General features: G+C 52.9%; 1 protein-coding gene across 1 annotated transcript in view; it reads left to right on the top strand.

Annotated features, from left to right (window-relative positions):
* The window catches only part of C11H16orf82 (chromosome 11 C16orf82 homolog), a 157,236-nt gene extending 130,105 nt beyond the window's left edge, over positions 1 to 27,131 (top strand). The window contains 1 exon segment of the mRNA XM_059416053.1: positions 26,615 to 27,131. Coding sequence (XP_059272036.1) covers positions 26,615 to 27,131 — 517 coding nt within the window.
* The last annotated feature ends 656 nt before the right edge of the window (positions 27,132 to 27,787 follow it).

Below are 27,787 nucleotides of genomic sequence, written 5' to 3'. Positions count from 1 at the left end.
GGCTCCAAAGAGGAGGTGCCACCGGCATGCCTCGGGGGCCTCCCAGTTAGAACAGAGCTCAAGGCCCACGGAGTGGAGTCCACCTTGCCTGACGTCGCCTTTGTCCCGGCCTTACTTCCCTGCCGTGTCACTCCTTCACTCCCCTACTGATTTTCCCTGGGAATGCGTCCTGCGAAAAATCTTCACACACCAAACTTCGTCCAAGGGTCTGATTCAGGGAAATTGAACCTAGAAGCGGGCCAAGCCATGCATGCTGGGCACCCCCTCGGCCCTGCCCCTTTCTAAGCCTGCTCTGTCATTTTGGGAGACATATGTCAAGTGTCACATGGGGCCAGGCCTGAGCCATTTAACTAAATGCGCTGGCTCCCCATGGAATCAATCGCTCACATTTTTCCCCCAGACCTCCACGAGAAATGATTTGCAAAGCTCTCTCTCTCTCTCCTCTTTCCTTTTCTCTCTCCATCTCTGTTTCTCTCTCGTTAAACTTGGGTGATGGTGTTCAAGGACTCCCCGAGATGTTTCTCTAACTGACAGCTTTATGGGACAAGAGCTGCTGATGTTATATGTGTCCTCAGATAGGCAGGTCTTTTTATACTGTGTGTGTCCCCATAAAAATGATTGGTTTTAAGTTGTTATTCTAATATTGCTGTGATTGTAACACTGGAGCCGACAGTCTCCGAAGGAGATGCGTGTCGAAGCCTGATGAATAGAAACGGGGAGGCGCCATCCGTCTGCCCAGCGGGAGCACGAGGCTGGTTGGCCACTGCATGCTGGTGGGTCGGGGCTCAGAGCCTGTTGTTTTGATGTTATTATAAAGATGCTGATTAATAAGTGATAGCATCGTAAATAATCCAAACTGCTTTCCAGCCTGGATCCACCCAGAAGTGGCTCACTGTGGCCCGAGACGGAAGGAGATCCAGAAGAATGCAGGGAGAGACACACAGAGATGCACAGAGGGACAGACGGAGAGGGGTAGAGGCTGAGAGGAAAACGAACCCAAGGGCCCCAACAGAGACTGGGAGACAGGGCCATGGGACAGCTGGGCAGGAGACAGAGAGGAGACTAAGGAGACAGAGAGACCCACGGACAAAGCACAAGGCTGGCCCGGGGACAGAGAGAGGCACAGACACACCAGACACACAGCCAGAGGCAGACACGGAGACAAGGACCAGACGAGATGTCAAGACAGATGACCAAGGTCAGGACAGATGGGCGGATGGAGGCCCATCCTCAAGCCAGGAGGAGGCAAGCGGAGACACAAACAGACCTTCTGCGGGGCTTGAATCTGGGACAGAGAAGCTACAAGGGTGCCAGCAGGAGGCAAAAAGAGAGAAGCTTCTAGGTCCTAGGTTTGCCTCATCTGGAAGTTCCAGTGCTCTGTGAGCACTCGCGAGGCCCACTAGGCATATCAAGCCATATACATAAAATGTCCTCAGCAGCCCTGTGGGGTGGGAGGTACTCTCATCACTGCCCTTTTACAGATTGGGACAGGGAGGCACAGAGATGTTAAGTGACTTGACAAAGGTCACATAGCTAGTAAGTGCTGGAGAGATACTCAATCTCAGGCAGACGGACTCCAAATACCTTGCTTACAGTCCCAGTGCTGTTCCTCAGGACATCCAGAAGTTCTTAATCTGTGGCCCCTAAAAAGCCTTCAAGAGGTCCCCATCCTCCTAAGTTACCTATAAAATCACAGTGACCCACAGAGGTGTCCCTGCACCTGTGACTATGCCTGGGGCCACCGTCCATATCTTGTACCAGATTCTCTTAGAAGTTTATTGCTCAAAAAAAGGTCCCACACTGATCCAGTGTAGCTTACCCCTCCTCCTACCTATTTTGCTGAAGAAGAAACTATTCCCCAAAGAGATCATGCCTGCCCCAGATCACTCAGAAAAATGAGTCTTGGAACCCCTGGGCCATGTCCAGGACTCCCCTCCGGGGTGAGACAGTGTGCTCCAGAGCTCCCAGGGGAACGGGAGGGGCCTAAGTCCAGCTCGTTATCCTATGCTGATGGGTACAAGGGACACCGTTGTCCAACCCCGCATCCCTATGCTGTCCATCACTGCCCAACAGCGAACCCACTGGGCTCCTCGTCCTGGAGAAGACCCAGGCCGAGGAAGTGGGGACAGGGCTTAAGAGTTGCTGAGGCCCAGGACTAAAGGGGATGGGGGCTCCTGGGTTCACCCTCCCACAGCAAGACAGGAAGAAACCAGCTCAGGGATGGGAGCTAAGTTGATAGTGAAACCGATCATCCTAACCTTACAAGGGACCCGATGATCCCAGGCAGAGAAGGACCACCAGAACGTCCCCCGCCTTTTCCACCTCCTCCTCAGGCCACCCCACTGTTTCTAAGCTGCCAGAACTCGGGAACTGTCAAAGCAAATGAGGTCCTGGAGTTACAGCCGGGGGCCCAAATCATGGGAGATCCTGTAGACCACGGTGAGCAGTTCAGATTTTATGCCCAGCACCCCGGGAAGCCACGGGAGGAATATCAGCAAAGAGTGTTCTGGTTACACTTATGTTTTATTTATTTTTTTGACAGAGATGACAAGTAGGCAAAGAGGCAAGCAAAGAGAGAGGAAGGGAAGCAGGCTGCCCACCGAGCACAGAGCCTGATGCAGGGCTCCATCCCAGGACCCTGGGATCATGACCCGAGACAAAGGCAGAGGCTTTAACCCACTGAGCCAGCCAGGCACCCCTGCACTTATGTTTTCAAGGATCTGTCCTGTTGGGTGGTGGACAGACCGTAGCGGGCAAAGGTGCAGTCAGGAACACTGGTTAGAAGGCTGTTGCTGTGTCCACCTGAAGCAAGAATGGGAGAGGGCGGTCCACCCAGAGAGGCTGAGCAGACAAGATCACACGTCCTCCAGCCTCAGTGTGTCTCCGTGTACCAGTTAGTTGTGCCAGGACAGTGCCATGTAACAAGCATCACCTACATGAGGGGCTTAAAGCCATCACTACTCTCACTGCCGGGGCTGCAAGCTGACCACAGAAGCTCTGCTCCTTGCATCTCACTGAGGCCCGAACTCAAGGGACAGTGACTCGTGGGGACTGCTTTCCCAAGGCTGTAAGGCAGAAACTCCCAAAGTAGCAAGCAGGACGTGTGCTGTTCCTGAAGGCCTGGGCTCTGAACCCCCATGTGGTCCCTTGGCCAAAACAAACCTGACATCAAGGGGCAGGGTGGGACTTTTTTCTGAACAACAAACAAATCCACCACCTTCCTGTGGCTGCTTCTCAGCACTCAGCTAGTCTCTCCTGCCCCTCCCCGGGGGGGTCCCTTCCCCAAGCAACCAGACCCTCCTGCTCCAGGCTCCCAAAAGCTAAGGGGTCCTGTCATATGTGCTTTCCAGACATTAGCTGCCTGACCCCTCCCAGCAATTCTGGAGAAAAGGACATTGGTTTTCCCCCATTTTACAGATGAGAAAACAGGTTGTACAAGGTAGGCCAGGAAGTATCAAAACCCAAAAAGGCCAACTCCAGAGTCTGGCATCTTTAAAAAAAAAAAAAAAAGAATTTATTCTTTCATTTGAGAGAGAGAGAGAAAGAGAGAGAGAGAGAGCACAAGCAAGAGGAGAGGCAGAGGGAGAGGGAGAAGCAGGTTCCCAGTAGAGCCTGGAGCCCGACGTGGGGCTCGACCCCAGGACCTGGAGGTCACAACCCGAGCTGAAGGCAGACGCCCAACCCTCTGAGCACCCCAGCGTCTGGAATCTGAACTAAGCACATTCTCTGCCTTCCCCACACCTAAGGCACAAGCTAGTGCCACGAGATTCACCTGAGAAGACCCAGAGTCCACACACTCCAGAAGGGGAAGCTCAGCTTTGGCTGCGTGCCTTTAGGCAAAACACTTCCCATCTCGGCCCCCTCAGTCTCCTCACCTGGAGATGGAGAGGCACACGCTTTCCTTACCTGCATGTGAAGGTTAAAGCTAAGGTGTGCCACACACCTGGCATGTGGTCCACTCCCCACAGAGCTAGGAGACAGCCACCCACAGGCAGTACGTGCCAGGGAGGCAGACGTCTCCTTCCAGACAGCCGTGTCTGTCGCCTTCACACCCGGCTTTCCAACCCCCACCACTCTAAAAACATCACAGATGACCCACAGCTCAACGGTCAACAGTGTCTGTTTTCTAAGACCCCTGTCTGTTGTGCTGACAGAGAAGCAGCCTGTGGAGCATTTCAAGCCCATCTGACAAAGGCAATTTTTTTGGCATGAAACCGTCTTTTCCTGAATGTCCATACGGATACCGAGACAGAAGAATAAAGGGACAGAATGAAAGGCTGTCCGTGGCACTCCTTGGCAGGTGATGGGGTATTCTGAGGGCGGACCCCAAGCTGTGCCGTCACCATATGAGGCTGGGGTCCATCAACCAGGGGTTCCAGGCTCTCACATGCATGGTGGTGTCCCCAGGGGTGAGGTGGCATCTAGTGGCTCACCTGCCCGGTGTTCTCTGAGCTTCTCGCTGCATCTGTGCGGAGGCGTCGGACCGCAGGGCTGTGGGATACCACCCCATGCCTCCTCGAGTCCCCAGGCTAGGCACAGCTCCAGTCGAGGCCCCGAATCAAGCCTGACCACACTGGAAATGCCAGCTCACATCAGACAGAGCTAGAAGGAGACTTGCTGCCCCAGGATGAGCACCAAACAGGCCTGGAGGAGGCCCTGGCAGCTTAGCCCCAGGGCCCCTGCATCTCCAAACCCTGGCCTGGCCCACCCAGCCGTGCTCCTCTCTGAGGAGCAACCCAGGCCAGAAAGGCACCTCCGTGGCCATTCCTCGGCTCTCTCTCTCTCACGATCCCCCACACTAGCAAGCCGAGGCCAGCCAACAAACCTCTCCCCTGGAAACTGCCCCTCTGCTCACAGGCATGTTGTACCATAGGACCCTGATAATGGGGCCACTCTGACCCTCTCTGGGCACGCATACAGTGTCCTGTTTGCAAAAGACAGACCCCCCCCCCCCCCAATCAAACAGGCCGAAGCAAAATGGGAATGTATGTGCTCATGGGAACAAAAATCCTAGGAGAGAAGAGCCGAGGCTTAGCTGGATCCAGAGGCTCAAAAACAACAATTTATTGAGACTCTGTCGTGACCGAGCTTTCCTCTAGGTTAGCTTTATGTGTCAGGGTCGTGGGTGACCTCTCGCGCCACATGGCTATGCTAAGGCCTTTGCAACTGCGGGCCAAGAGAATGTCTCTCTCTCAAAAGTCCTAGTGGAAGCTCCACGGTGAGGACCTTATCTAGCTCCTAGGACCATCCTGGGAAACAGAATCACAGTAGCTAGAAGGGGGTTAACTGACCCCGGCTGGGTCACTGGTTCACTCTCGGAGCTGGGGCATGGGGCGGAGGGGAAGAGTCCTGCCTCAGCTGCATGGACTCGGGGGCGAGGGTAGGGGAGGCATTACCCAAAAGAAAATCAAGGAGCTCCTCCCAGAAGAGTGAGGTGGCTGCCGGACAGACCCCAACAGCCGTTCTACAAATCTCTCAGGGATCGGGACTCCACACCTGTCAACACGGTTTCATCCCACGGAGGGAGCGCGGGCTAGGAATGATGTGGCCATGATGTGTGCACAGAGGCAGAGAGCGGGACAACTCACATCGGTCACATGGAGCAGAGCGACGAGAAGGCTAGCCCTCCGCGGATCTCTGAAGATTTTCAACTTCTCGGTCCCTTGCAAGCCCGGACTCTAACCACATTCTCATTAAGTCCAGGAGGAAAGAGATATCCCTTTGCAGAAGCACTTCCTCCTCCCCAGTTCACGGGGCTCAACTGAGGCTGGCCCCAGGGCTTCCCACCAAAGCCAAAAGGGTGCACGCGACCCAGCCTAGCCAATCACCTCACTCCATGCCACTCCTGGCCAGTGACTGGTGCAGAGACAGGCATAGAGCAAAGCCCGGACCCTAGGACTCCGTCTCTGGGACCTTTGTTGGGACCTCTGGGCCAGGGACGGTCTCTGTAGGCCGGACTGCCTGGAGGAGGGCTGCTGTCACCCTGAGGCCATGACGGAGCCGTAGGAAGCAGCAGCCAGCACAGCTTCTGCAGAGGGAAACAGACAGGACAGACGGAAATGTATTCTCAAGACACTGAGCTTCTAGATCCAGCTATGCCTGCAGATTCCATCTCCTGGAGCTTTGTCAATGCAAAGCAAAGAATACCTTTTTTTTTTTTTGGCTTGGTAAGTTAAAATCGGAGCTTCTGTCACTTGTAATCCAGAGAGCCCTGATTAACACATTCTCCCTGAAGCCTTCCTCCTCCCTTTGGTTCTTACTGTTTGCTTGGTTACCTGTGAGGAGGCAGACAGAAATCAGAAGCAGCAGCAGCAGCAGGAGCCTGAGGAGGGTGTCTCTCCCCGGAGAGTCTCAGTGGCGGATGGCAAGTACCACCAGCTTATCTGTAAGATCCAACCTTCCCTACGCAAGCCAAACCGGCCTGGGCTGCAGCATGGCCCCACAGCTCCACGCAGCCCATCTGGTGGGCTCTGGAGTGAAATCTCCCATCCGTGTCCCAGGACAAAGCCTCCCTTAGCCCTGTACTCAGGCCTCCTTTGCGACCAATCACTCCATGAGTAAGAACGGGGTTAAGACAGTAAGGGATTGCCTGATCCTTCCTTGTTTCTTTGTCGATGAGCTACATAAGTGGTCCCGGGGTCTCCTCTTGCTGGTGCCTTGTGCCATTTTATAGACAAGCTAGCTCATGGTCGGCCTGACTCACGCACCCAGCAGCCACCTGAATCTGTTCCTGATGCATTCCTCACCGCCACCCCCACCAAGAAGACACCAGAAGTGTCCGTTGGGCCCTTCATGAGACAGCAAGATGGATGTGATGCAAAGAGCAGTCTCTGAAGTCGGATTGGGGACCCCGGAAGTCCCCTCCCTGAAACTCCGTGCCTTCACTTATGAAGTAGAGGGCTGATGCCCACCTTGTAGGACTATGTAAGGAGTAAGTAGGACACATGGGCCTAGCCCCAGGGCCTGGCACAGAAGGGGCCCAAAGAAATTCATGTTGCATGGAAGGCAGGCGAGAGAGACGGGAGCTGGGGAAGGGGGCAGCCAGCCCGATCTTCAGCATATCGCGGTACGGAACACTCACTCATCCGTCCTACCCCATCTCCCTAACAACACCGCCGCTTTCTGTAGTTTGCCCTTGTGTGGTCTGGTCCGGTCCTGACTCCACTCCCCGAGCCATCAGCCCTGGCGCTGGGTCACTCTGCAGCCACAACCCCTGTTCCCCCAGCAGGGGCTCCGCTATCCCGCCGCCCAAAAGAAAACAAAGCCTCCAGCCTGGTGATTCCAAGCCCCAAGAATCCCACAGATGACCTTCCGACGCAGCTTTCCCATCAGCCTTCTCATTCAGCCCGGAAATCTGGGGCCGAGCCGCACCTGCCGCCCGACGCCCTCGAGCCCCGCCCACCTGAGACTTCCGGCGGCTGCAGGAGCAGGTGCTTTTGTTGACAGAACACCTATTTCGTGCCAGGTTGCAAACTGGTGCAAACCCACTCCAGCCCACAGATGTGTTTTGTTGGCCTGACAGGTGTTTCAATATTTGAATAACTTACCGACGTTGAAATATCAGAAAGTCTAACAACAAAAATCTCCTTCAACACAATCTAGAGATCTGCAACCTGCAGGGCCAGGGGCTAGCAGCCCCTCCGGACTGGAAATGGACTCCCATTTGCCACGGTCTCTGCCCCATGGACCCTTGCAGGCATTTGGAGGTAGGATTTCTGATGTAATAATAACACATTGTGGCATATAGATTAGAAAGCAGGAAATGAAACTAACTCCCCATTTGCAGACGACATGATTATCTATGTGGAAAATTCCAAGGAATTTATACACACGCACACACACACACACGAACTGATAAGTGAGTTCAGCAAGGTCACAGGTTACAATAGCAACACACAAGGACCCATTAAACTTCAATATACTAGCAACGAACGGTAGAATCTGAAATTAAATACCATTTACAATTGCCAAGAAAAATGAAACACTTAGGCATAAATCCAGCAAAATATGACAAGGGTTCTACACTGAGAACTACAAAATGTTGATGAAAGAAATCAGAGAAGATCTAAATAAATGGAGAAATATACTGTGTTCAAGGATTGGAAGACTCATCATAGTAAAGATATCCATTCTCCCCAAGCCGATATACAGATTTAGTATAATTCCTATCAGAATCTCAGCAAGATTTTTTTTTTTTTGTAGATAAAAGCAAGCTTATTCTAAAATGCATACGGAAAGGCCAAGAAACTAGAATTTGAACTTTTTGTAAAAGCCGAAGTGGGAGGAGTCATACTCCCCACTTTCAAGATTTACTCTACAGAAATGAAGACATTGTGCCTCTGCTAGAGGAACAGACACAGAGATCAATGGAACAGAATAGAAGACCCAGAAATAGTCACACATAAGCACAGCCCACTGTTTTTTTTGTTTGTTTATTATATATATATTTTTAAGATTTTATTTATTTGACAGACAGAAATCACAAGTAGGCAGAGAGGCAGGCAGAGAGAGAGGGGGAAGCAGGCTCCCCACTGAGCAGGGAGCCCAATACGGGACTCGATCCCAGGACCCCAGGATCATGACCTGAGCCAAAGGAAGAGGCTTAACCCATTGAGCCACCCAGGTGCCTGGTTTTTGACAAAGGTGCAAAAGCAGTTAAATCGAGGAAGACTAGTTTTTTCAATAAATGGAGCTGGAGCATTTGAGTAGTCACAGGGAAAAGTAAGAATAAATTTAATAAGCGAAGGGATGTCCCTCTGTTTGTTTTTTAAAAAGATTTATTTATTTATTAGAGAGAGAGAGCAGGGAGCGAGACGGTCTCAGGCAGACTCTGTGCTGAGAGAGGAGCCCCACACGGGGCTCAATCTCACAACCCTGAGATCACGACCTGAGCCGAGGGATGCCTGGGTGGCTCAATCAGTTAAGCATCTGCCTTCGGCTCAGGTCATGATCCCGGGGTCTTGGGATCGAGTCCCGTATTGGGCTCCCTGAGCCTGCTTCTCCCTCTGCTTGTGACCGCCCCCCATCTCTCTGACAAATAAAGAAATAAATACAATCTTCAAGAACAGCCCAAGCCAAAACCTTGAGTCAGACACTTAAGCGACCGAGCCACCCAGGCAGGCACCCCTCGCTCTGTTTTGTACACCGCTCTTTCCCAGGCACCGAGCATACTCATCGGCAGATAGTTAGTGCGTAGGATGTGCCAAAGGCTGAGTGGTTATAAAAGCATCGTGTTCCAGGGATAGGTGTTGCTATCATCCATATAATAGGAGGGACGTGTGGAGCACAGAGAGGTCAGGGAACTTGCCCGATACCACACAGCCAATACAGAACATACACGATTGCATGTGATCCTCCACTGATCTCCTCTGCCCCCTTTCCGCCGATGGAAGAAACTCAAGTTCAGAGAGACCGCCTGGATTTCAGAGGCCCCACAGCTAGCAGGAGCCAAAGCCGAAACCCAATCAAGACTCTGACCGACCCCAGGACACCTGCCCCTGCTTTCCAAAGCCTTCCTGGACCACACGCCGAGCGGCGCTGTCCCTCTCCGGCAAACCCTGTCTTCCCCAGTCGCTGCTCACAGCCTGCCGGCGCGCGTGGCTTAAACACCACGGCTCCCCGGGGGTGGGCTGGGGGGCGCATTTCACCGAGCCAGCTCATTTATTCATTAATTTGCTTTCCATATTTCCAAACAGAAAGCGGTCGTTCCAGGCAAGGCAAATCAATACTGTCCTCCGCGATTCATCTTCATTCGGACCACGTCCCCCCACGCTCCCCCTGGCGCTTTCCGCCCAGCCTCCTCCTGGTGGGCTCCTGGATGCTGACGGATAGGATTCTCGGAGGCAGCCACGCCACGTTAGCAGATTAAATCATTAATATCTGCATCGGTCATTTTTACGAGCCTCCCTTCCCCCAGACTCCTCACCACCCCGGTGCTGAGTACACTGTTGGCGAGCCGGGCGGGCCCGGGAAAGATGAAATCGCCGCTCCTGAGATGTTACGGGCTGCAAGCTTGGAATTACTGATCCTGCTTTTCTGAACTCAGGTATCCTGCCCCGAGTTGCAGAAATTCTTGAGATGGGGGATGGATATGGACTTGCTGGGGCCACTTGCTGTTTGCCACCGACTTTCCTTGTCTTCCTGCAAAAGGGGGGAAAGGCAGTCTCCTCACATTTGTTCGCAGACACGGTTTAAAATACGGCACTGACTCTTGGCCAACCCTTGCTAAGCACTGTCCAAGCAAGCAACGCTCCTTGAGGCCTCCAGGCTCCTTGCAAAGGGAGGAGTGACCATGAACTCTTTCACTGGGGTCCTGCGGTTTCCCCCAGATCACAGGGGGCGTGAATGCAGGTGCGCCTAACTCCAGTGACCGTGCTCTCGACTGCGCCCACCCTCCCATCAGCTCCAAGAGTGCGCACGGGTAGAAAGAGAACAGACGTTCAGTGTGACGGATGGAATGTCTGTGTCCTACCCCACCAACGCACGCGTCAAAGCCCTAAGCCCTAATGTGATGGTACTGGAAAGGGGGCCCTATGGGAGGTCATTAGTCTAGGTGGGGTCACGAAGATGGGCTCTCCTAATGAGATCGGTGGCCTTTATAAGAAGAGGAAGCCACCAGAGCATGTGCTCTCACTCTCTCCCTCTCTCTCTCTCTCTCCACCGTGCGAGGACACCGTGAGAAGGCAGCCGTCTGCCAGCCAGAAAGAGAGCCGTCCCAGGAACCGGACCATGCTGCCACCTTGAGCTTGGCGTTCCCGGCTGCCAAAACGGGGAGAAACAAATCTGTGTGCTGAAGTCACCCAGTCTATGGTATTTTGTTAGAGCAGCCGGACAAAGTGGGCAAAGACATCATAAGCCTGACTCTGTGCAGGAGCAGGAGCTGCGGGTCAGCCCAGAGAGGCAGGGAAGACAGGGGCAAGAGGCTGGACGCCTCACACCTTCCCCTGCCCTTGGAGAGCCCACCAACCCGAACCTCCCCCACCCTCAAAGCAGGAGAGAACTGAAGGCCTTTCCTCTTAAGTTCTAGAAAGTTCAACTTTATTTCCGAAGAAGCAGACAATAAACATTTTAGGCTTGGCGGGCCACACCACTCTTTTACCAGGCTCAGGGTCTGCCACTATGGCACAAAAGTGGCCACAGACAACAGGGGGATGAATGGGCATGGCTGAATTCTTTTTTTTTTTTTTTTTTAAGATTTTATTTATTTGACAGAGAGAGAGAGCACAAGCAGGAGGGGCAGGCAGACAGAGAGGGAGAAGCAGGCTCCCCGAACAGCAGGGGAACACCAATATGGGACTCAATCCCAGGACTCCGGGATCATGACCTGAGCCTAAGGCAGTGGCTTAACCAACTGAGTCACCCAGGTGCCCTACATGGCTGCATTCTAATCAAATTTTCTTTACAAAAACAGGCAGCAGGCCAGGTGTAGCCTGCTGGACATGACCTCCCATCCTGGGGGATGGGGATTTTAGGAGCAAGGGGTGTGTGATTTCTGGACCGGTGACCCTGAGCTGTCTTGCATCACACAGTGGGGCCAAGATGTAGGACATGTTGGCACAGGGAGGGGAGGACCAGAGCCCCCAGCAAACGCAGCCAGAAGAAAAGCAAATCCTCTTCTGTGGAGTGGAAGCCACTAGAATCAGCCAGGGTAACAGGGCAAAAAAGTCTCATGCTATTGATAAAATAAAATTTAAAAAAAAAATAGTTCTTACAGCGGCAGAACAACACAACCATGGAAGGTGGAAGAAATAACCAGTGTTCACAGCTTCTGGCCCTGTGTTCGCTCTGGGGCTCCTTCTTACACAGCAATAGCTAACTGGCCGAGGAGACTGTGCCCCCCACTTGCTGTACCAATAATAATACAAGCATCTACTCTGTCTGCTCTTCCAAGTTCTTCATCAGGAACATGAGTATTTCACTCCTACCCTCACCCGCTGTTCCAGCAATACTCAGCACTGCTTCACACCCCTTTTCTGAAACTCTTCCTCCCCTTGGCTTTTGTGGTGCCAGAGTCACGTGGTTCTCTGGCTTCTTCCCTCTGCTCCCAGGCTGATCTGACTGCAGAGTTTGAACTCACTTCATCAGTGGTCAGCTAACTGGGATCCCGGGAACCCCGCAGTTCGGCGGGAAGCACCGGAGAACAAGGAAAAGCGCCCTGTATTCGGCCCCTCTCTTTGACGACACGTGTTGCCCCGGGAATCATGAACCCGTCTCTCCTCTCCTTATCCACAGCCTGCACCTGGAACCATGTACTTCAACTAATCTTGAACTTGGCTATCAACCTCTTCTTGACTTCCCTGGTTCCTAACCCTGCTTCCTGTCCAAGGCCTCCTGCTTACCGCTTCGATTTGAGACTCTCCGTGCTACCTTTTCATCTCTATCCTCGGACTTCTTTCCAGAACTTCCAGCCAGACTCACCCATTAGAGAAGACCTCTTCAGACTGACCTGTTCTTCTGACCGACACAGCTCCTTCCAGCGCCAGGACCCAGTGTCTGACAAACATCCTTGGTTCGTCCTACCCTGTGAGTGGGACTGGGGTCCCTGGTGACCGTTAATACTCATTACTAACCTTGGCAGCTGATTCAGTCTTCCTCTCCACCCCCAAGTCGTTGGGGACTTCGCTGTCCAGTGCGAATGAACCAGTTCCCATCTTTACCTCCCTGGCCCTTAACCTCCCCATTCCAATGGCCTTCCATCGGCTTCAACCACCCACATTCCTGAGCGTGACATGCTCAAGCTTGAGCGTAAGTCCCAGTCTCCTCCTTCAACCAGAACCTCCCATCATTCCAGCCAAGTCCCCCCACTTAGGCTTGTACTCACAACCCCTTCCATCTCTTCCTGTTCCGCTCCCCACCAGTGATCCCCTCTCTTACTTGTATTTTCAGCCTCGTCCTCATTCTCACCGTTCAATCACGACAAACTATGTTCATTCAGTCTGGAAAAAATGAACCCCCCCCCCCAGCAGCAGACGCTCTCGGTGCCCTATCCACAGCCCCTCAGGTTCTACTGGTGGCATTAAGTCGATCCAATGTCCGATTGCCATCGCCTTTGTCTTGTCACCTGAGCACTTTATCTGGTGGCCAGAGCCCACGCTCCCCGTGCACGTGGCAGGCCAAGTGCCTGGGATCTAACACTTCCTTGGCCCCTGAGGTTCAGCCCTCACCCAAGGGTGGGAACTGGAGGATAAATTCTCCAGCCCCCTCGCCACATGGACAGGAACTCATGTGCGTGTCTGTGCTGTTTTCTAGAGCTACCCAGTGAGATTAAGCCCCATCTTCCCTCAGTGATTACTCCAACACTGGGCACACCATTTACTGACTTCCATACCTTTTATGTCTCACTTCTTCACTCTTCCACTGGTGTTTCCTGGGATCACCTCCCAAACAAACTTCTTGCACTTAATCCTGTCTTGGGTCTGCTCCATCCAACATCTCCTCTCTTGCTTCTCGGTCTTGTACACCATGTACATATACTCATCTTCCTGCCATTTAATCTGCAACCCACCACAGTCTGGGTCCCACCCCTGGTGTCTCAACAAAACTGTTTTTTTCTGAATGTATAGAACTGCCTTCCATTTTATTTGGCTCCCGCACAACTTTCACCGTGTTGCCCCACTCTTTCTTAGAACCCTCCCCTTGGCTTCATGATGCCACCCTCTCCGCTTTCTTCCTACCTCTCTGCCCGTCTCTGCTACCTCTCTACCTCTCTTCCCCATCAAGTTCTTTCTCAGCTCCTTGAAACTTCAGCTATCCTCTAAACATTGAGATTCCTGAAGACTCCCCCACCCTGGGCTGTCTTCTCCTCTTATTCTGACTTTACACACTCTCTTTGGATGCCAGTTCCAATTAGGAGTGACCGGTGACTTCCCAATGCTCTGTCCGCATAGAGCACAATTCCAAGTGTCAGGCCTCAACTCTAACTGCCAATCAAGTCCCTCCAAAGTGCCCTGAACCCAAATCATCCTTGCCTTGCCCATCTCTGATTAATGTCACAACTATCCACCCAGTCACGTAAGCTCCTTGGAGCCACCTAAACTGCTTCCCCTACTTCACCCAGGATGCACGATTCACCGCCCAGGCCTGACAGCCCTGTCTCTCCTGAACATCCCCCTTCTCCATCCCCATGGTCATGACCACAGGTCTAAGCCACATCATCTCTTGCTCTTTACCATTTCTCAGGCTCCACTGACTCTAACCCCACCCACCATCTACACTGCTGGCAAGGTAATTCCTTCCGAAGTGTAACAGGAACCCTTCTTCCCCTGCCTGAAACCCTTCCACGACGTCAGTACCCTCCGAGAAGACTCGAACCCATCATGGGTTTCCAGCCCCGTCCAGGAGCTCCCTCCGGCCTACTTCTCCAGCCTCGCCTCCCACCACTTTGCATGCTTTTTAGCCTAGTGACTCCTAACCCTGGCTAAACACTAGCATTACCTGGAGAGCTTTACCAAAATGCCAAAGCCTTGACAGCACCCGCAGACACACCGAGAGGTGAGGTGTAGGCACTGGTATATTTCAAAAGCCCCATGTATTTCTAACATGCACCCAGAGCGGAGAGGCCCTGCCCTAACCACAGTGAACAGCTTCAAGTTCCCCACTCCTCCCGTGTTCTCCCGTGCCTCGTGCCCACCCACCCCTGCTCCTGCAATACCGTCTTCTCTCTTTGCTTCACATGACTGACACCTAATTGTCCCTTAAAGCTCAGCTTGGAGGAAGCGTCCTGACACCCAGCTTCCCAGTCTGAGCTAAAAGCTGTCCTCTGAGTTCTCACAGTCCCCTCTGCTTTAGCCTGTGTAAACATTTGCCACAGTGAGTGTAAACTGTCTATAGCACCATGTCACCCCAACACCAGGGCTTACACAGTTAGTAGACTGTTAGGTGACTTAATACCTGTTTGTTGAATGAGTAAATGAGCACCATTCCCTTCTGGCCATTGGGATAGGAAGTGTGTTATCTTTTCACTTTGCCCTCCTCCTCTTCTAGTTCAATGCCAATGCACATAGTAGGTGCTCAGTAAATATTTGTCAAGTGAATCAATGAATGAAGGAAACACAAGAATTAATGAATCAATGACACACAAGAGACAAGCATCCACCCCCTCCTCATCTTCCCAGGAGAGCTCTGGGGAGCAGAGACAAATCAAACTGAACTTCCTACAGTTTTACTAAAATGGAATTTGCCAAAGACGTCCTGAAAAATGGATTTAATTAGGCCCGTTAATAGGGGAGTCATTGGTGGCTAAGATTTAAAGCTGAGGCTGGAAAAGGTATCGATGATTTTACCATTTTAAATTATATAGGAGGTTATTTCTTAAGCCCGCCTTAATTAGAAAAATGCATCTCGACAGAACCTCAGCTTTGGAGGTAAATAAAGCCAAAGGTAGGGTTGAGATCTGATATTTCATCGAAATGGAGCACCAGGTATCACAGCAGAGTGCGAAGAGGCTCAGCCCAGGTGTGCTCAACCTGGAGAAGGGGATTAGTAGCATGGCACAGCCAGACCTCATTATGCTAACACTTGTCTGTACAACCCAATATGGCTTTTAACTGCAAGATACATCCAGGAGAGGAAGAGGTATGGTGGTCTCTAATGACAGCATGAAATTCCACGTAGGTTTTCAGAGCCCCGTGGATGTCTTGCATTCTGTTCTCCCCTTAGGCAGTCGTAGAGGTCGGAGTTCTAACGGGTTCGTTGATCAGTTCCTGGAAGGGACACCCCTTTATTCTTTAGCTTACCACTAGCAGAAATACCCAGCCATCCCAAGATTATGGGACAGGTAAAAGCAGCTCTGTGCTGGCGCTCTGGCTTTCTTTAGACCCAAAGAGCCTGGAATACCCATTGGAAGACTTCCCTGGGAACCCAGGAAATGTCCTGATACATAACAAGGCATCATCCATTCTACAACACTTTATTGAATATCGGTAGGTGACAGGCACCATTCCAGGGCAGAACTGGGACTAGAATAGGACAAGAGGGGAACTCAAGTGCGAAGCTGAAGAGAGTGATTAAAAAAAAAAAAAAAAAAAAAAACTTCAGCAATCGGGATAACCAACATTTTCATGCAGTATCTTTAAAACTATAAATGAATGCAAGAGTATCTACAATGAATGAAGTAACCCAACTGTCGTCACAGAGAGGATCGAAGCCTGCCCTTGCAGTACCTGCCTCACCCGAGCCCGCTCTGGGTTCGAGGCACTGGGGATACAGCAGTGACCCGATCAAAGCCCGTCCCTCACATAAATGCCGGGATGCGTGGGAGGCCAAAACATGAACAGAGTCAAATATACAGGGCTGGTGACCGGTCTGAGGGGAGGGAAGTAAAGCAGAGAAGAGGGTAGTTCCGCTGTAAACATCCCCAAACCCCCTCCGCACCCCAGACTCTCTACTACCCAGTGTAGCAAAAGGCATAGGGACTCTTGGGTCACTCCAGGGACAGCTCCCAGTCCCAGGACCCACTTGCACGACATCTCAGGGCAAGTCTCTTGCTTTCCAGGCTTCCTTCTTGCGCTCCAGCCCCAGACACGAGGAAAACGAAAGTTCGTAACAACGGAGACATCTGTGAGCAATCGCTCTACAGGCAGCCCGGTGCCAAGCCCATGGCGTCTGTTCCCTCGGGTCACACTCACCGCAGGGCAGCGACAGTGGGTATTTCTACCACATGGCAAGCTGACCCCCGAGGTCGAGCAGCCTGCCCACGGGAGAGTGAGGGTTTAAGGTTCTGCAGGCCGAGTTCCCAGATGTGATGTTGGGCACCTCCAACGAAAGCCGGGTTCTGTGCCTAAGTGACCTTGAGCAAGTCCTCTGGATCTCTCTGAGCCTTGACGTCCTCATCCGCAACATGGGGACACTCAGGAGGCTCCCCCTCCCAGGACCACTGAAGCCAGGCGTCTGGCCTTGGGTGAGTGCCCCCTGAAAGTGAGCGGCCCCTCCTGCCCCTGCCCCAGCTGCGGTACCAGTCTCCAAGGCAACAGGGCAGAATGGGCGGGTGAAGTTCAAACGCAGCCCATTTCCTATTTTCCTGACAGCCTATTTCATGGATCACAGAGACGCAAGTACAGCTGCTTATTCAACAGAGGAAAGAATGAATTCATTTTCATTCCTTAATACCCGATGTGACCTATTCTCGGTTGATCTCTCCTTTCCAAGGCTGCAGCCCTTCCCGCGGACTTTCAATTTGGCCAGAAAAAGAAAATGTGCAGTAATGACAGAATATCCTGCCCGAAGAATGCTGGGAGCCGGAGCACCACCGTGCTGGTAATAAGTCCAAATGAAAGATATTATGTCACCTCGTTTGAATTAAACAGATGAACTATAGTCCTAGACTATTAAAAATGAACCAATCTGCTGGAAAGCTTCCAAAAGCTCAGCGTTCAGGGCCCCTAAAAGGTGCTCGGCTCTAGCGGGGTTTTATATCCTCATTTTCTGCCAATAATTCCTCCACTCTGCGAACGTGGAGGAATAATTTGATGAAAGGGAAGCTGGCCCTTCAGTGGTGGCCCCTTTCCAAGGACAGTCCTGGCTGCGCTAACTCGGGCCAGCCAAGTCCTCGCTGGTGCACCCTGCCTGGGAGCAGCCTGGGCGGGTGGGGTGGGGGGGTTAATTGAGAAGCTCCAGGGAGACACAGGGCAGGCGGCCAGGGCCCATCTGCAGCCTGGGTGATGCTTTCTCCTCCAGGAGTTAAGGGGTGCTCCCTACCTGCACCCCAGAAGCCCAGAAAGAGAGGCAGTCGGCAGTGTTGTCTCCATTTATAAACAAGGAAACTGAGGCACCAGAGTCCAGCATGTCTGGGGGCGATGGCTGCTGGGGACCCTCCCGATCCTGCTCTGCCATGCTGCGACCCTCTAGGTCCCTGAGCACGGGGCTCCCACACTTTCCACACCAAGCCTTCCACAAACCCAGCAGCCTGTCCCTCAAGTTCCTATCAGCAAGCCTAGAATGCCCAGGTGCCCCCTGGAGTACACTGGACCAGGAGCCAGAAGACTGGGTCAAATCCCAGCTCCGCTGCGTACCAGCCATGCGGCCTTCAGGAATCTCCTTCAGCTCACTGAGACTCAGTTTTCCCCACCTATAACTTGGGAGTTAAGACCGGGCTGTTCTCCAAAGCTTCCTCCACCCTGACACCCCACCCCAGCCCCAGAGTCCCACCAAACACACATTCAGAGCCCTCTGGCTTAAGGACTCAGCACCTGGGTGAGATAACCATAGTCTCTCATTTAATCTACTTCGAAATGCACAAAGTCTAGCTTGCCTTCCATTGATGATAAAGAGGTTTTATATCAAAACAGGATCAGTCACTGCTTTAGAGGCTCTCCATGTGTTCATTCAGCAGAACTTTCTGGAACATGGGAGCCTCTTCCAGGCTCTGGGGCCTCAGCAGTGTCTACACACACCCCCTCCCCAGCCTCAAGGCTATCGAGAGCTTTTACTGGCCCCCTTGCTCAAAAGAGGAAACCACGCTAAGGAGGTTTGGGTAAGGTGAGTGGCTGGCACAGCCAGTGGGACACAGGGCCTGTGCGGAATCCACGTGTGTCTGACCCCATAGCCACGCCACAGAGCCCTCAGCCAGAGCTGCCAACATGCCTAGGACTTGTGGGTAGTTTAAGCCCAATGGGGGGCAAGCCAGGGCCTCTGAGAATGGACGTCCCATGACTCGGCATCTCACTAGATGGTTCTCACTAGATGGTTCTGTGCCTTAGATCATCTGAGGAGGCATCTCTTCCTCCTCCTCTTCACCGTCCTGCCGAGTGGAATCAGTTTCCAGGGGTCATACTGATGAGAGTGACTTCAGCTCAGGTTAGGATGGCCTGCTTCTCCCAGGTGACTCAGGACCATTCAGGGTTTTTGTTGTTGTTGTTGTTGTTGTTTAAGATTTTTTTTTTAATTTTTTCAATTTACTTATTTTCAGAAAAACAGTATTCATTATTTTTTCACCACACCCAATGCTCCATGCAATCTGTGCCCTCTATAATACCCACCACCTGGTTCCCCAACCTCCCACCCCCCCGCCACTTCAAACCCCTCGGATTGTTTTTCAGAGTCCATAGTCTCTCATGATTCACCTCCCCTTCCAATTTACCCCAACCCCCTTCTCCTAACACTCCTTGTCCTCCATGCTATTTGTTATGCTCCACAAATAAGTGAAACCATATGATAACTGACTCTCTCTGCTTGACTTATTTCACTCAGCATAATCTCTTCCAGTCCCGTGAATGTTGCTACAAAAGTTGGGTATTCATCCTTTCTGATGGAGGCATCATACTCCATAGTGTATATGGACCACATCTTCCTTATCCATTCGTCCGTTGAAGGGCATCTTGGTTCTTTCCATAGTTTGGCGACTGTGGCCATTGCTGCTATAAACATTGGGGTACAGATGGCCCTTCTTTTCACGACATCTGTATCTTTGGGGTAAATACCCAGGAGTGCAATTGCAGGGTCATACGGAAGTTCTATTTTTAATTTCTTGAGGAATCTCCACCCTGTTCTCCAAAGTGGCAGCACCAACTTGCATTCCCACCAACAGTGTAAGAGGGTTCCCCTTTCTCCACATCCTCTCCAACACATGGTGTTTCCTGTTTTGTTAATTTTGGCCATTCTAACTGGGATAAGGTGATATCTCAATGTGGTTTTAATTTGAATCTCCCTGATGGCTAGTGATGATGAACATTTTTTCATGTGTCTGATAGCCATTTGTATGTCTTGATTGGAGAAGTGTCTGTTCATGTCTTCTGCCCATTTTTTGGATATGTTTGCCTGTTTCGTGTGTGTTGAGTTTAAGGAGTTCATTATAGATCCTGGACATCAGCCCTTTGTCTGTACTGTCATTTGCAAATATCTTCTCCCATGCCGTGGGTTGCCTCTTTGTTTTTTTGACTGTTTCCTTTGCTGTGCAGAAGCTTTTGATTTTGATGAAGTCCCAAAAGTTTATTTTCGCTTTTGTTTCCTTTGCCTTTGGAGACATATCTTGAAAGAAGTTGCTGTGGCTGATATAGAAGAGATTACTGCCTATGTACTCTTCTAGGATTCTGATGGATTCCTGTCTCATGCTGAGGTCTTTTATCCATTTTGAGTTTATCTTTGTGTACGGTGTAAGAGAATGGTCGAGTTTCATTCTTCTACATATAGCTGTCCAGTTTTCCCAGCACCATTTATTGAAGAGACTGTCTTTTTTCCACTGTATATTTTTTCCTGTTTTGTCGAAGATTAATTGACCATAGAGTTGAGGGTCCATATCTGGGCTCTCTACTCTGTTCCACTGGTCTATGTGTCTGTTTTTATGCCAGTACCATGCTGTCTTGGTGATCGCAGCTTTTTAAGATTTTATTTATTTGACAAAGACAGATCACAAGTAGGCAGAGAGGCAGGCAGAGAAAGAGAGAGGGAAGCAGGCTTCCCGCTGAGCAGAGAGCCCAATGCAGGACTCCATCCCAGGACCCTGAGATCATGACCTGAGCCAAAGGCAGCAGCTTAACCCACTGAGCCACCCAGGCGCCCCAGGACCGTTCAGTTTTAAGACAGCAAGACCCACATCCCAGAAACCCCCTCGGTCACATGCTGAACAGAGACATCAATTCCCACAGCCTGGTTACTGCCCTGGATCCGTGTTCAGTGGCCTCTGCTAGCCAGAGAGGGCTGGCTCTCTGCCATCCTCAGCCTCGGGGGGCACTGATCTCCCTCTGGTGGTCTCCCGAGACCCACTCCACTCAGGCCTTGTGTGCTGCCTGAGGCAGACAAGGCAAAGCCGCCTGGCATCTAGCTCTGGGAGTGTTGACCTCGCCCCACCTGGCAGCCTGAAGACCCCAGAGCAGGAGACACGGCTTTCTCTCAGAAGACCTTTGGGCCCAAATCATGACCCCGCTGTCCAGGCAGGACTCGGCGGCCGCGGTCTCTTTGACCTCATCTCTCTATGCGATTTGCCCAAGCAGGTCCTCCCACAACCTTAGGGGAGCACAAGGCTGGCTCCGGACACTTAGTGCCTACTGAGTGCTTACTGGGCTCATGGAAACTTCACGACAACCTAAGAAACAGTCAGCCTTCGGACAAGGCTATTTTAGCAGACAGGCCTCCATCCAAGCCCTCTTGACCCTCTGGGGTCACAGTCTCAGGGACAGAGGGTGCTGAGGGACAGCTTCTCATTCAAGCACTGTGTCTGCTACCCTTCCCCACCAGCCCCTCTGCCTCAGGGCTTCCTCAGGCACCCCAGAGGCTTGCTCAGGGAGCCAGCGGCGAAACCTCCAGGCTCAGCTGGAGATGTGCTCCACACAACCCCTGACAGGCCCCGAAGGAGGGGCCAAGTTCTCAACGGCGCCCCCGTGACTGGCTTTCCTGCTCTCCCTGCCCTGCTGCCCCGTCTCTTCACGGGGCTTCCTGGGACCACCTCTCAGATGAACCACTGGCTCCAAGTCCATGCTTCCGGGCTGCTTCTGAGGGAACCCAAACTGGGACAGAAAGGTTAGGGCACTTGCCCAGGATCCCACAGCTGAGAAGGGGAACAGCCCGGATTTGAACTCAGACCTCTGGCTTCAGATGCTGAGTGCTCGCTTAGTTTGCTGCGCGGTTCCAGGCTTGACCTAAGGAATCCTGGTGTCCCTCCTCCTCCTCCTCAGCCTCTCCTTTCCCTCCCTCATGCACGGAGTCCACAATGAGGGCACAAGACAATTGTTTTGCCCCAGATTACGGGAGCTGGGTGACCGAGCCCTGAGCTTTCAGTCACCCCAGTCTCCTCCCGTTTCCTGGCACCCCCCACCCCTCACCCCGCCCATGTGGGGGCAAGTCCGTGACCTCATCTTTGGCCGAAGCTGACCATTCCAAATGGCCAGGTTTTATGACCAAATAATGCAGGCCACAGATCGCACGGTGATTCAGTCCATCCCGGGGCTGAACCTCACAGAAACATTCAGAAAGATGAGGCCCCAGGGCTGGAGAAAAATGTCTGTTCTATTCATTACGTGCAATTAAAACAAGTCGAAGCTTTCATAGTCTGTTTGGGACAAGACTTCCCAGAACTTCGCAGGGGATATGTCCTGTGAGAGACACACGTAAAGGGAGGCTTACTGCGAGGGAGAGGGGATGACCTACGTGTCCATCAGTTGGAACGGATGAATCAGGACATTCACCAGGAGCATACTCTACGGCAGTGACAATAAACCTGAGCCGCGCACACTGCCCGGATGAGTCTCACACGCGTAACATGGAACATAAGTTGTAGACGCGTATAGAACGCCCTTTATATCCAGATTAATAGCATGCGGAACAACTCCATGTTGGTTCAGGGATACGTCCTTCTATACTCTAAGTATTAAGATGTGCATCAGATTCAGTGATGGGCAGGCGATTCTGGAATGCCACAGAGAGACGCCTTGGGGAGGGGTACATGGGTTTGGAGGTTTATCGGTTTTGTCTTCTCAAATGGAGTGATTGGCACCTGGGATGACACGGGTGTGCACCTTACTCCTCCCTTTTTGTCTTGTAGACCTTAAATGATGTTAAGAGCTGGGGGGGGGGGGGGTCAATCACATGATTAACCCAGAGGAAGAATCACCCTTCTTCCTGGACAGATCACTCGTCCAGGTCATGGCTAGGCTGACTCTCTTTGTTTAGCTCCCTGGAGAAGGTTACAAAGTCCAGGGTCCTGCCATCAGGGACCCAGGTCCAGCCCCGGCAGCCACCTGTTCAAGTGCCAAGTGCACCTAAGTAGGGAGGTGCCCCCCACTTTGGGCCCCCAGGAATGCCTCTCACTATCCCCATGACAAGTGGGCGGTCAGGAGCGGGGCCTCGGGGCACACAGAGGACGAAAGGAGGTCACATGAGAACTCGTGGGCCGGCGTCCAGCACGGACGATCAACGGGTCCTCCCACCGCGCCGGCACTGGTCTGGGGAGCTCCCCGTGCTCACCGACCGCGCTGGACTCCCCTCGCAGCCCGGGAGCACGCAGCAGCACTCCGCAGGGAACAAAGGCAGATCCCCATCCACGTGGGGTCCTGGTTCTGGGGTTTCAGAAAGTGTGCGTGTTTATATTCCCTTACGTATGTCTTCACACGGATATACCTACACACGTACATGCATATGGATATACATTCTGATGTGTGTATTTGCCTCTACACATATTCTTGTGGATTCCCATATAAACACACACACCGTGAATGTGTTTGCATACACACACATATGTACTTATGTGTATATTTGTATATGTGTGTGTGCCAATATGTTCTGTCTTAAAGTAAAAGGGTCTGTGAGGGCCTTTGCTGGAGGCTCTGGGCAGACCCTAGCCAGGGCTCCCCTGCCAGTCCTTAGGGTATCCCTCCAGGGAGCGTTCTGGCCAGCGCTGCTCCACTTCCCAGGCCGGGAAGCTGCGGTCTGAGACGTTAGGTTGGTCACATTACGTCACCCAGGTGGAGGACACAGGCTGTGACCCGCCAACATGCCAGAGCCCCAAGCCTTATGGAGAGGGACAGCTACGCTACTCACGGCCCCTGCCCGGGCTGCCCTCCCACTTGTGCCTTGCCCCCGAGCCTGTGCCCCCCCCCACCCCGTCTCTCAACTGTGAGGTCCACCAGGGAGGGACTTCTTCCTGGCCGTCTCTTGAGGGTCTCACAGGGCACTTTGCATTTATTTCCTCTCAGTTAATGCTTGCGGAGGATGTGATCCCCACCACCCATGTGGGGCATCGTTAAAAGCACAGCTCCCAAGTGGGGAAGCTGAGGCTTGAATTCATGTTGATCTGATTTCCAAACCACTAAGCTCTGCCCCTCCTCGGGCATTAGCGAGGTGCCCACCACTCCACCTGCTTCACAAGGAGGCTCTGCCGTTTCTAGAAGGCCATCTAGCCCCAGACCCAGAGGCCCCTGGACCCCACAACTGGCCTTGACATCCAGTCCCTCGGCAAGCCTGTCCCCACTGCCCCCCACATGGCAGCCTGTTCAAACTCCAGTCCAGGGGCGCCTGGGTGGCTCAATGGGCTAAAGCCTCTGCCTTCAGCTCAGGTCATGATCCCAGGGTCCTGGGATCGAGTCCCACATTGGGCTCTCTGCTCAGCGGGGAGCCTGCTTCCTCCTCTCTCTGACTGCCTCTCTGCCTGCTTATAATCTCTGTCTGTCAGGTAAATAAAATCTTAAAAAAAAAACAAAAACAAAACCTCCAGTCCACTCATCACTACTGAAGCAACAGGTCCCAGCGTCCCCAGGGCTGCCCCTGTGACCTCTCCTCCTCGGGCTAGTTGGCTCTGCCTGCAGGACAGTGGCCTGCAGTGGTCACATGCGCAAACAGCATCCAGGCGGGGCAGTTCTGGTCTGACCCCCAACCTGGGCAGGGACAAGGACACCACCCTCAGGTGGCTTCAGGTACAGGCAGGAAGGAGAAGGCTGGACCCAAAGGATAAAGAGGTCCCCAAGATGCCTTCCTGAGACTTCAAGAGCAACCGAGAGAGACTTCCAAGAGAAGAGTGCTGGGCCAAGCCATGGCCATTGATACGGCCTTGCCTTATCCACAGGCTACTACTGACTCTGCTGCCACATGAGCCAGAGAGTAGGAGTGGTCTGGTCCCTGCACAAACCCCCAGGAATCCCCGCCAGTCCTCTGGCCCATGTGCACTGTGCCGGGGGCAGGCGGGATGGGGACAGGAGGGAACATGAGTCCCCGTAGGCTCCCCATTTGTCCCCAGCATTGGGGCTCCCGCCCTGCTTTGGACTCATCCAGGGCCAGAGCCAGCCCTGAGCCCCAGCCTGTGTGCCTTGAGCCCGGCCCTGCCTCTCTCCTACCAGCCCCCTAACGCCAGACCCGGTCCCCGCTTTTCACAACAGATGGATCCCACCACAACACCTCCTCTGAGATCGCTGCTAAGCCCTGCATCTGTCCTTTCCCTCGTGGTCCCTAGCAGGGAACGTAAGGAAGGGACGGGGAGCCAGACAGCTATGAGAAGCCCCTCATATCCCAGAAGGATCAGAATTTCTACAGCAAAAGAGACGCCTCTGTGTACAGCAGAGAGATGCTGAATGGCCCTGGGGCAATGGGAAAGGAATTCCTAACAGATGACAGTGATCATTAGTGCTGACGCGCTGATGACTGCCAAGGGGCTGAGGCACTCTCCAAGGAGTGCCTTCCTCCTCCCAGCCCCTGCATCCCAGACAGAGCCAGCCAGCCCTCTCCAGACCCATACCATCAGGCCAAGCACCAGGGCCAGCTGTATCCCAAATGCTAAGGCAAGAGTGGAGCTGAATCATCATGCTTCTTGATCTTTGGAGGATCAGGGATACCCTTAAGACTCTGACAAAGGCTGTGACTCCTTCCTGGTGGGAAAGCAGGAGCCCATCGCAAAGTCTGCTACAGTTTCAACAAATTTCCCCTTAGAACTCACCTATGACACCTTAAAGGGTCAATGACTTTTGTTTTAATTCATTCAGCCATTCAGTGGAAATCTCTTCAGTGTCCGCTAATAAGTGCCCCGGTGGGTGTTCTACAATATTTGAGCATCTACAATACTACTTAGCCAGGGTAGCCCGGCAGAATGCTCTACCAGCAGCACATTTGGCTGAGCCTCACCTCCTGGCACCATAGTTCTCAGCGCTGGCTGCGCGCCAGAACCCCTGGAGAGCAGTTTAAAATTCTCATGCCAAAGCCTCACCCAGATCATTTAACTCAGAACCTCTGGAAGTGGAACCCTAGGGCTGGTTGGGGATGCAACCAGGGGATAGAACCACTGCCCAGGAAGATCCATTTTTGTTTGTTTGTTTTTTTAAGTTCCCTAGGTGGTGGGGATACACACCCTAGAGCAGTTAATTCATGCATACATTCAGCAAATGTCTAATGAGCATGTACTATATCCCAGGCAGGATGCTGGGTGTGGGGGGGGGGGCACAGCAGAGAATGAGAGATCAAATTTTGGCCCTTGCAAAGATGATATTCAAGCAGAGGGAACCAGCAATAAGTCACCAACACATAAAAAGATATGCAAATTGTGTTTCGTGCCACAAGGCTCATAAATTAGGAAGTGACATGAGGAATAATACAGGGACCTTCTTGTAGAAGCCAGGGACATTTCGTAAGGACCACTGGATCTGAAGCTTGGAGGCCAAGGGGCTGAGAGAAGAGGTGGTGGGAAGAGCCAGTCCAAAGGCCCTGTGGCAGGTCAGAGCTCAGAATAGGAAAATGGCCAGTGTGACCCTGCCTCGAGGTGAGGAAGGGTGTGATGTGGGACCAGGCTGACAGAGAGGAGCCAGACCAGATCTGGCAAACGACCTAGGATAAACTCCTGTCATATTCTCTCCAGTCCTCCCAGTGGTCTTGGCATGGAGTACGTGTCTCAGAAGAAGTGACACCCTAAAGAAATACAGCTCAGAAGGAGCTTGGCTGGGATGCACAGCCAGGTCTCCTGGAATGGCAAAGCAGAGGCTACAGGCCCTGCAGTAATTAATTGTCCCTAGGATGGTGGTTCTCGCCCCTCGCTGCCCACCTCCAGCCTCAGCCCCTGATGCCACTGCGGGGAGGGGGAGGGCACTGTCCTTCCCACCCCCACCCCACCTCATAATCCCATCACCGTGGGAACAGAGCCAGCCAATCAGAAGGCTCCCCTTTGCAAGGCCACCCTATAAATTGAGCCTCCTCTTCCCAGATGAACCAGACCCGCCTACCACTCATAGGCCTCCCAGGGCCCCCTCCCCCTGGATAAACCAGATCAGTTGCCCCCCACCTTCCTCCAGGGTAGAAACGGGGAGTCTGCTGCCTGGGATGTTCAGGACCAAGCTCCAGGCCTCCTAGCCCCCAGCGTAGAGCCCCAGCCCCCAGCGTGGCCACACCATGACACAGGAGCAACTCCAGGGCCCCTGAGACTTTCGGCAGGTAACCTGGGAAACCCGTGGACCAGCGAGAGCGGCTTGCTGAGCCTGCGACAGCCCAGCGAGGAGAAATGCAGGGCAAGTGATGCCAGCCTGTTGAGCAGCGGGTACGCAGGTGATGAGGAGAATAGTGAGGTCAGCCTGGTGGGCGGCACTCCCACCTTGAGGTTGCAGAGAAGGCTCCGCGCCCCGGCAGTCAGCAACCCAACCAGACAGCTGTGCGCCGTCTACTCGCCTAACCAGATCAGGAGCCGGCTGGCCAGCCGCACCTGCAGCAGCAAGCAGCCTGGAGGGGAAAAGTGAGACCAGCCTGCCCGGCAGCGGCAGCAGCAGCAGAGCCAGCAGCCTGACCAGCATGAGCTTCATCAGCCTGGGCAGCAGCGCCCTGAACTACCAGGTGAGCAGTGGGCTGCTCAGCTCCGCCAGCAGCCTTCCCGCCAGCCAGGCCAGCAGCTGCCAGAACATCCCGGTGGACGGTAATGTGCAAAGTGCTGTGAAAAGTCACACCAGTCTTCCGGAGGACAAGTCTGGGGGCAAGGTCAAAGCTGGTGACCAGGCCGCCGAGGGGAAGCAGCCCGCCCAGAGGTGCATGCCTTTATGAGCTGGCTCGCTGGCCACCAGGTTCTCAAAAAATACAGACATGATGACCCAGCAAGGATAGACTTCACCCAGAGTGGTTATGGTAAAAAACAAAGACCTTTAAAAAAGTAGACACTGACTGTGTCAGAACCATGGATAGCGCCATTCATAGCCATGACCAGCAGGCGCCAGGTGGCGTGTAGTGAGCACTATTGACACCGAGCACTATCTCCTCAGACAATCAGCAAGCCACGGTGAGACAGTCTCTACTGAGAACCACGGTTGGGAAGAATGGCTGTATGAAGAGCCATCGGTGCTGGGTCCCCCTGTATCCGCCTGCACTGGCCAGACCACCGTGAGCCCTGGGGACAAACCAGTCC

Source organism: Mustela nigripes, chromosome 11 (assembly GCF_022355385.1).
Source record: "Mustela nigripes isolate SB6536 chromosome 11, MUSNIG.SB6536, whole genome shotgun sequence".
Classification (NCBI taxonomy): domain Eukaryota; kingdom Metazoa; phylum Chordata; class Mammalia; order Carnivora; family Mustelidae; genus Mustela; species Mustela nigripes.
Note: the sequence above shows the minus strand (reverse complement) of the source record. Positions and strands in the feature narration are given on the sequence as shown.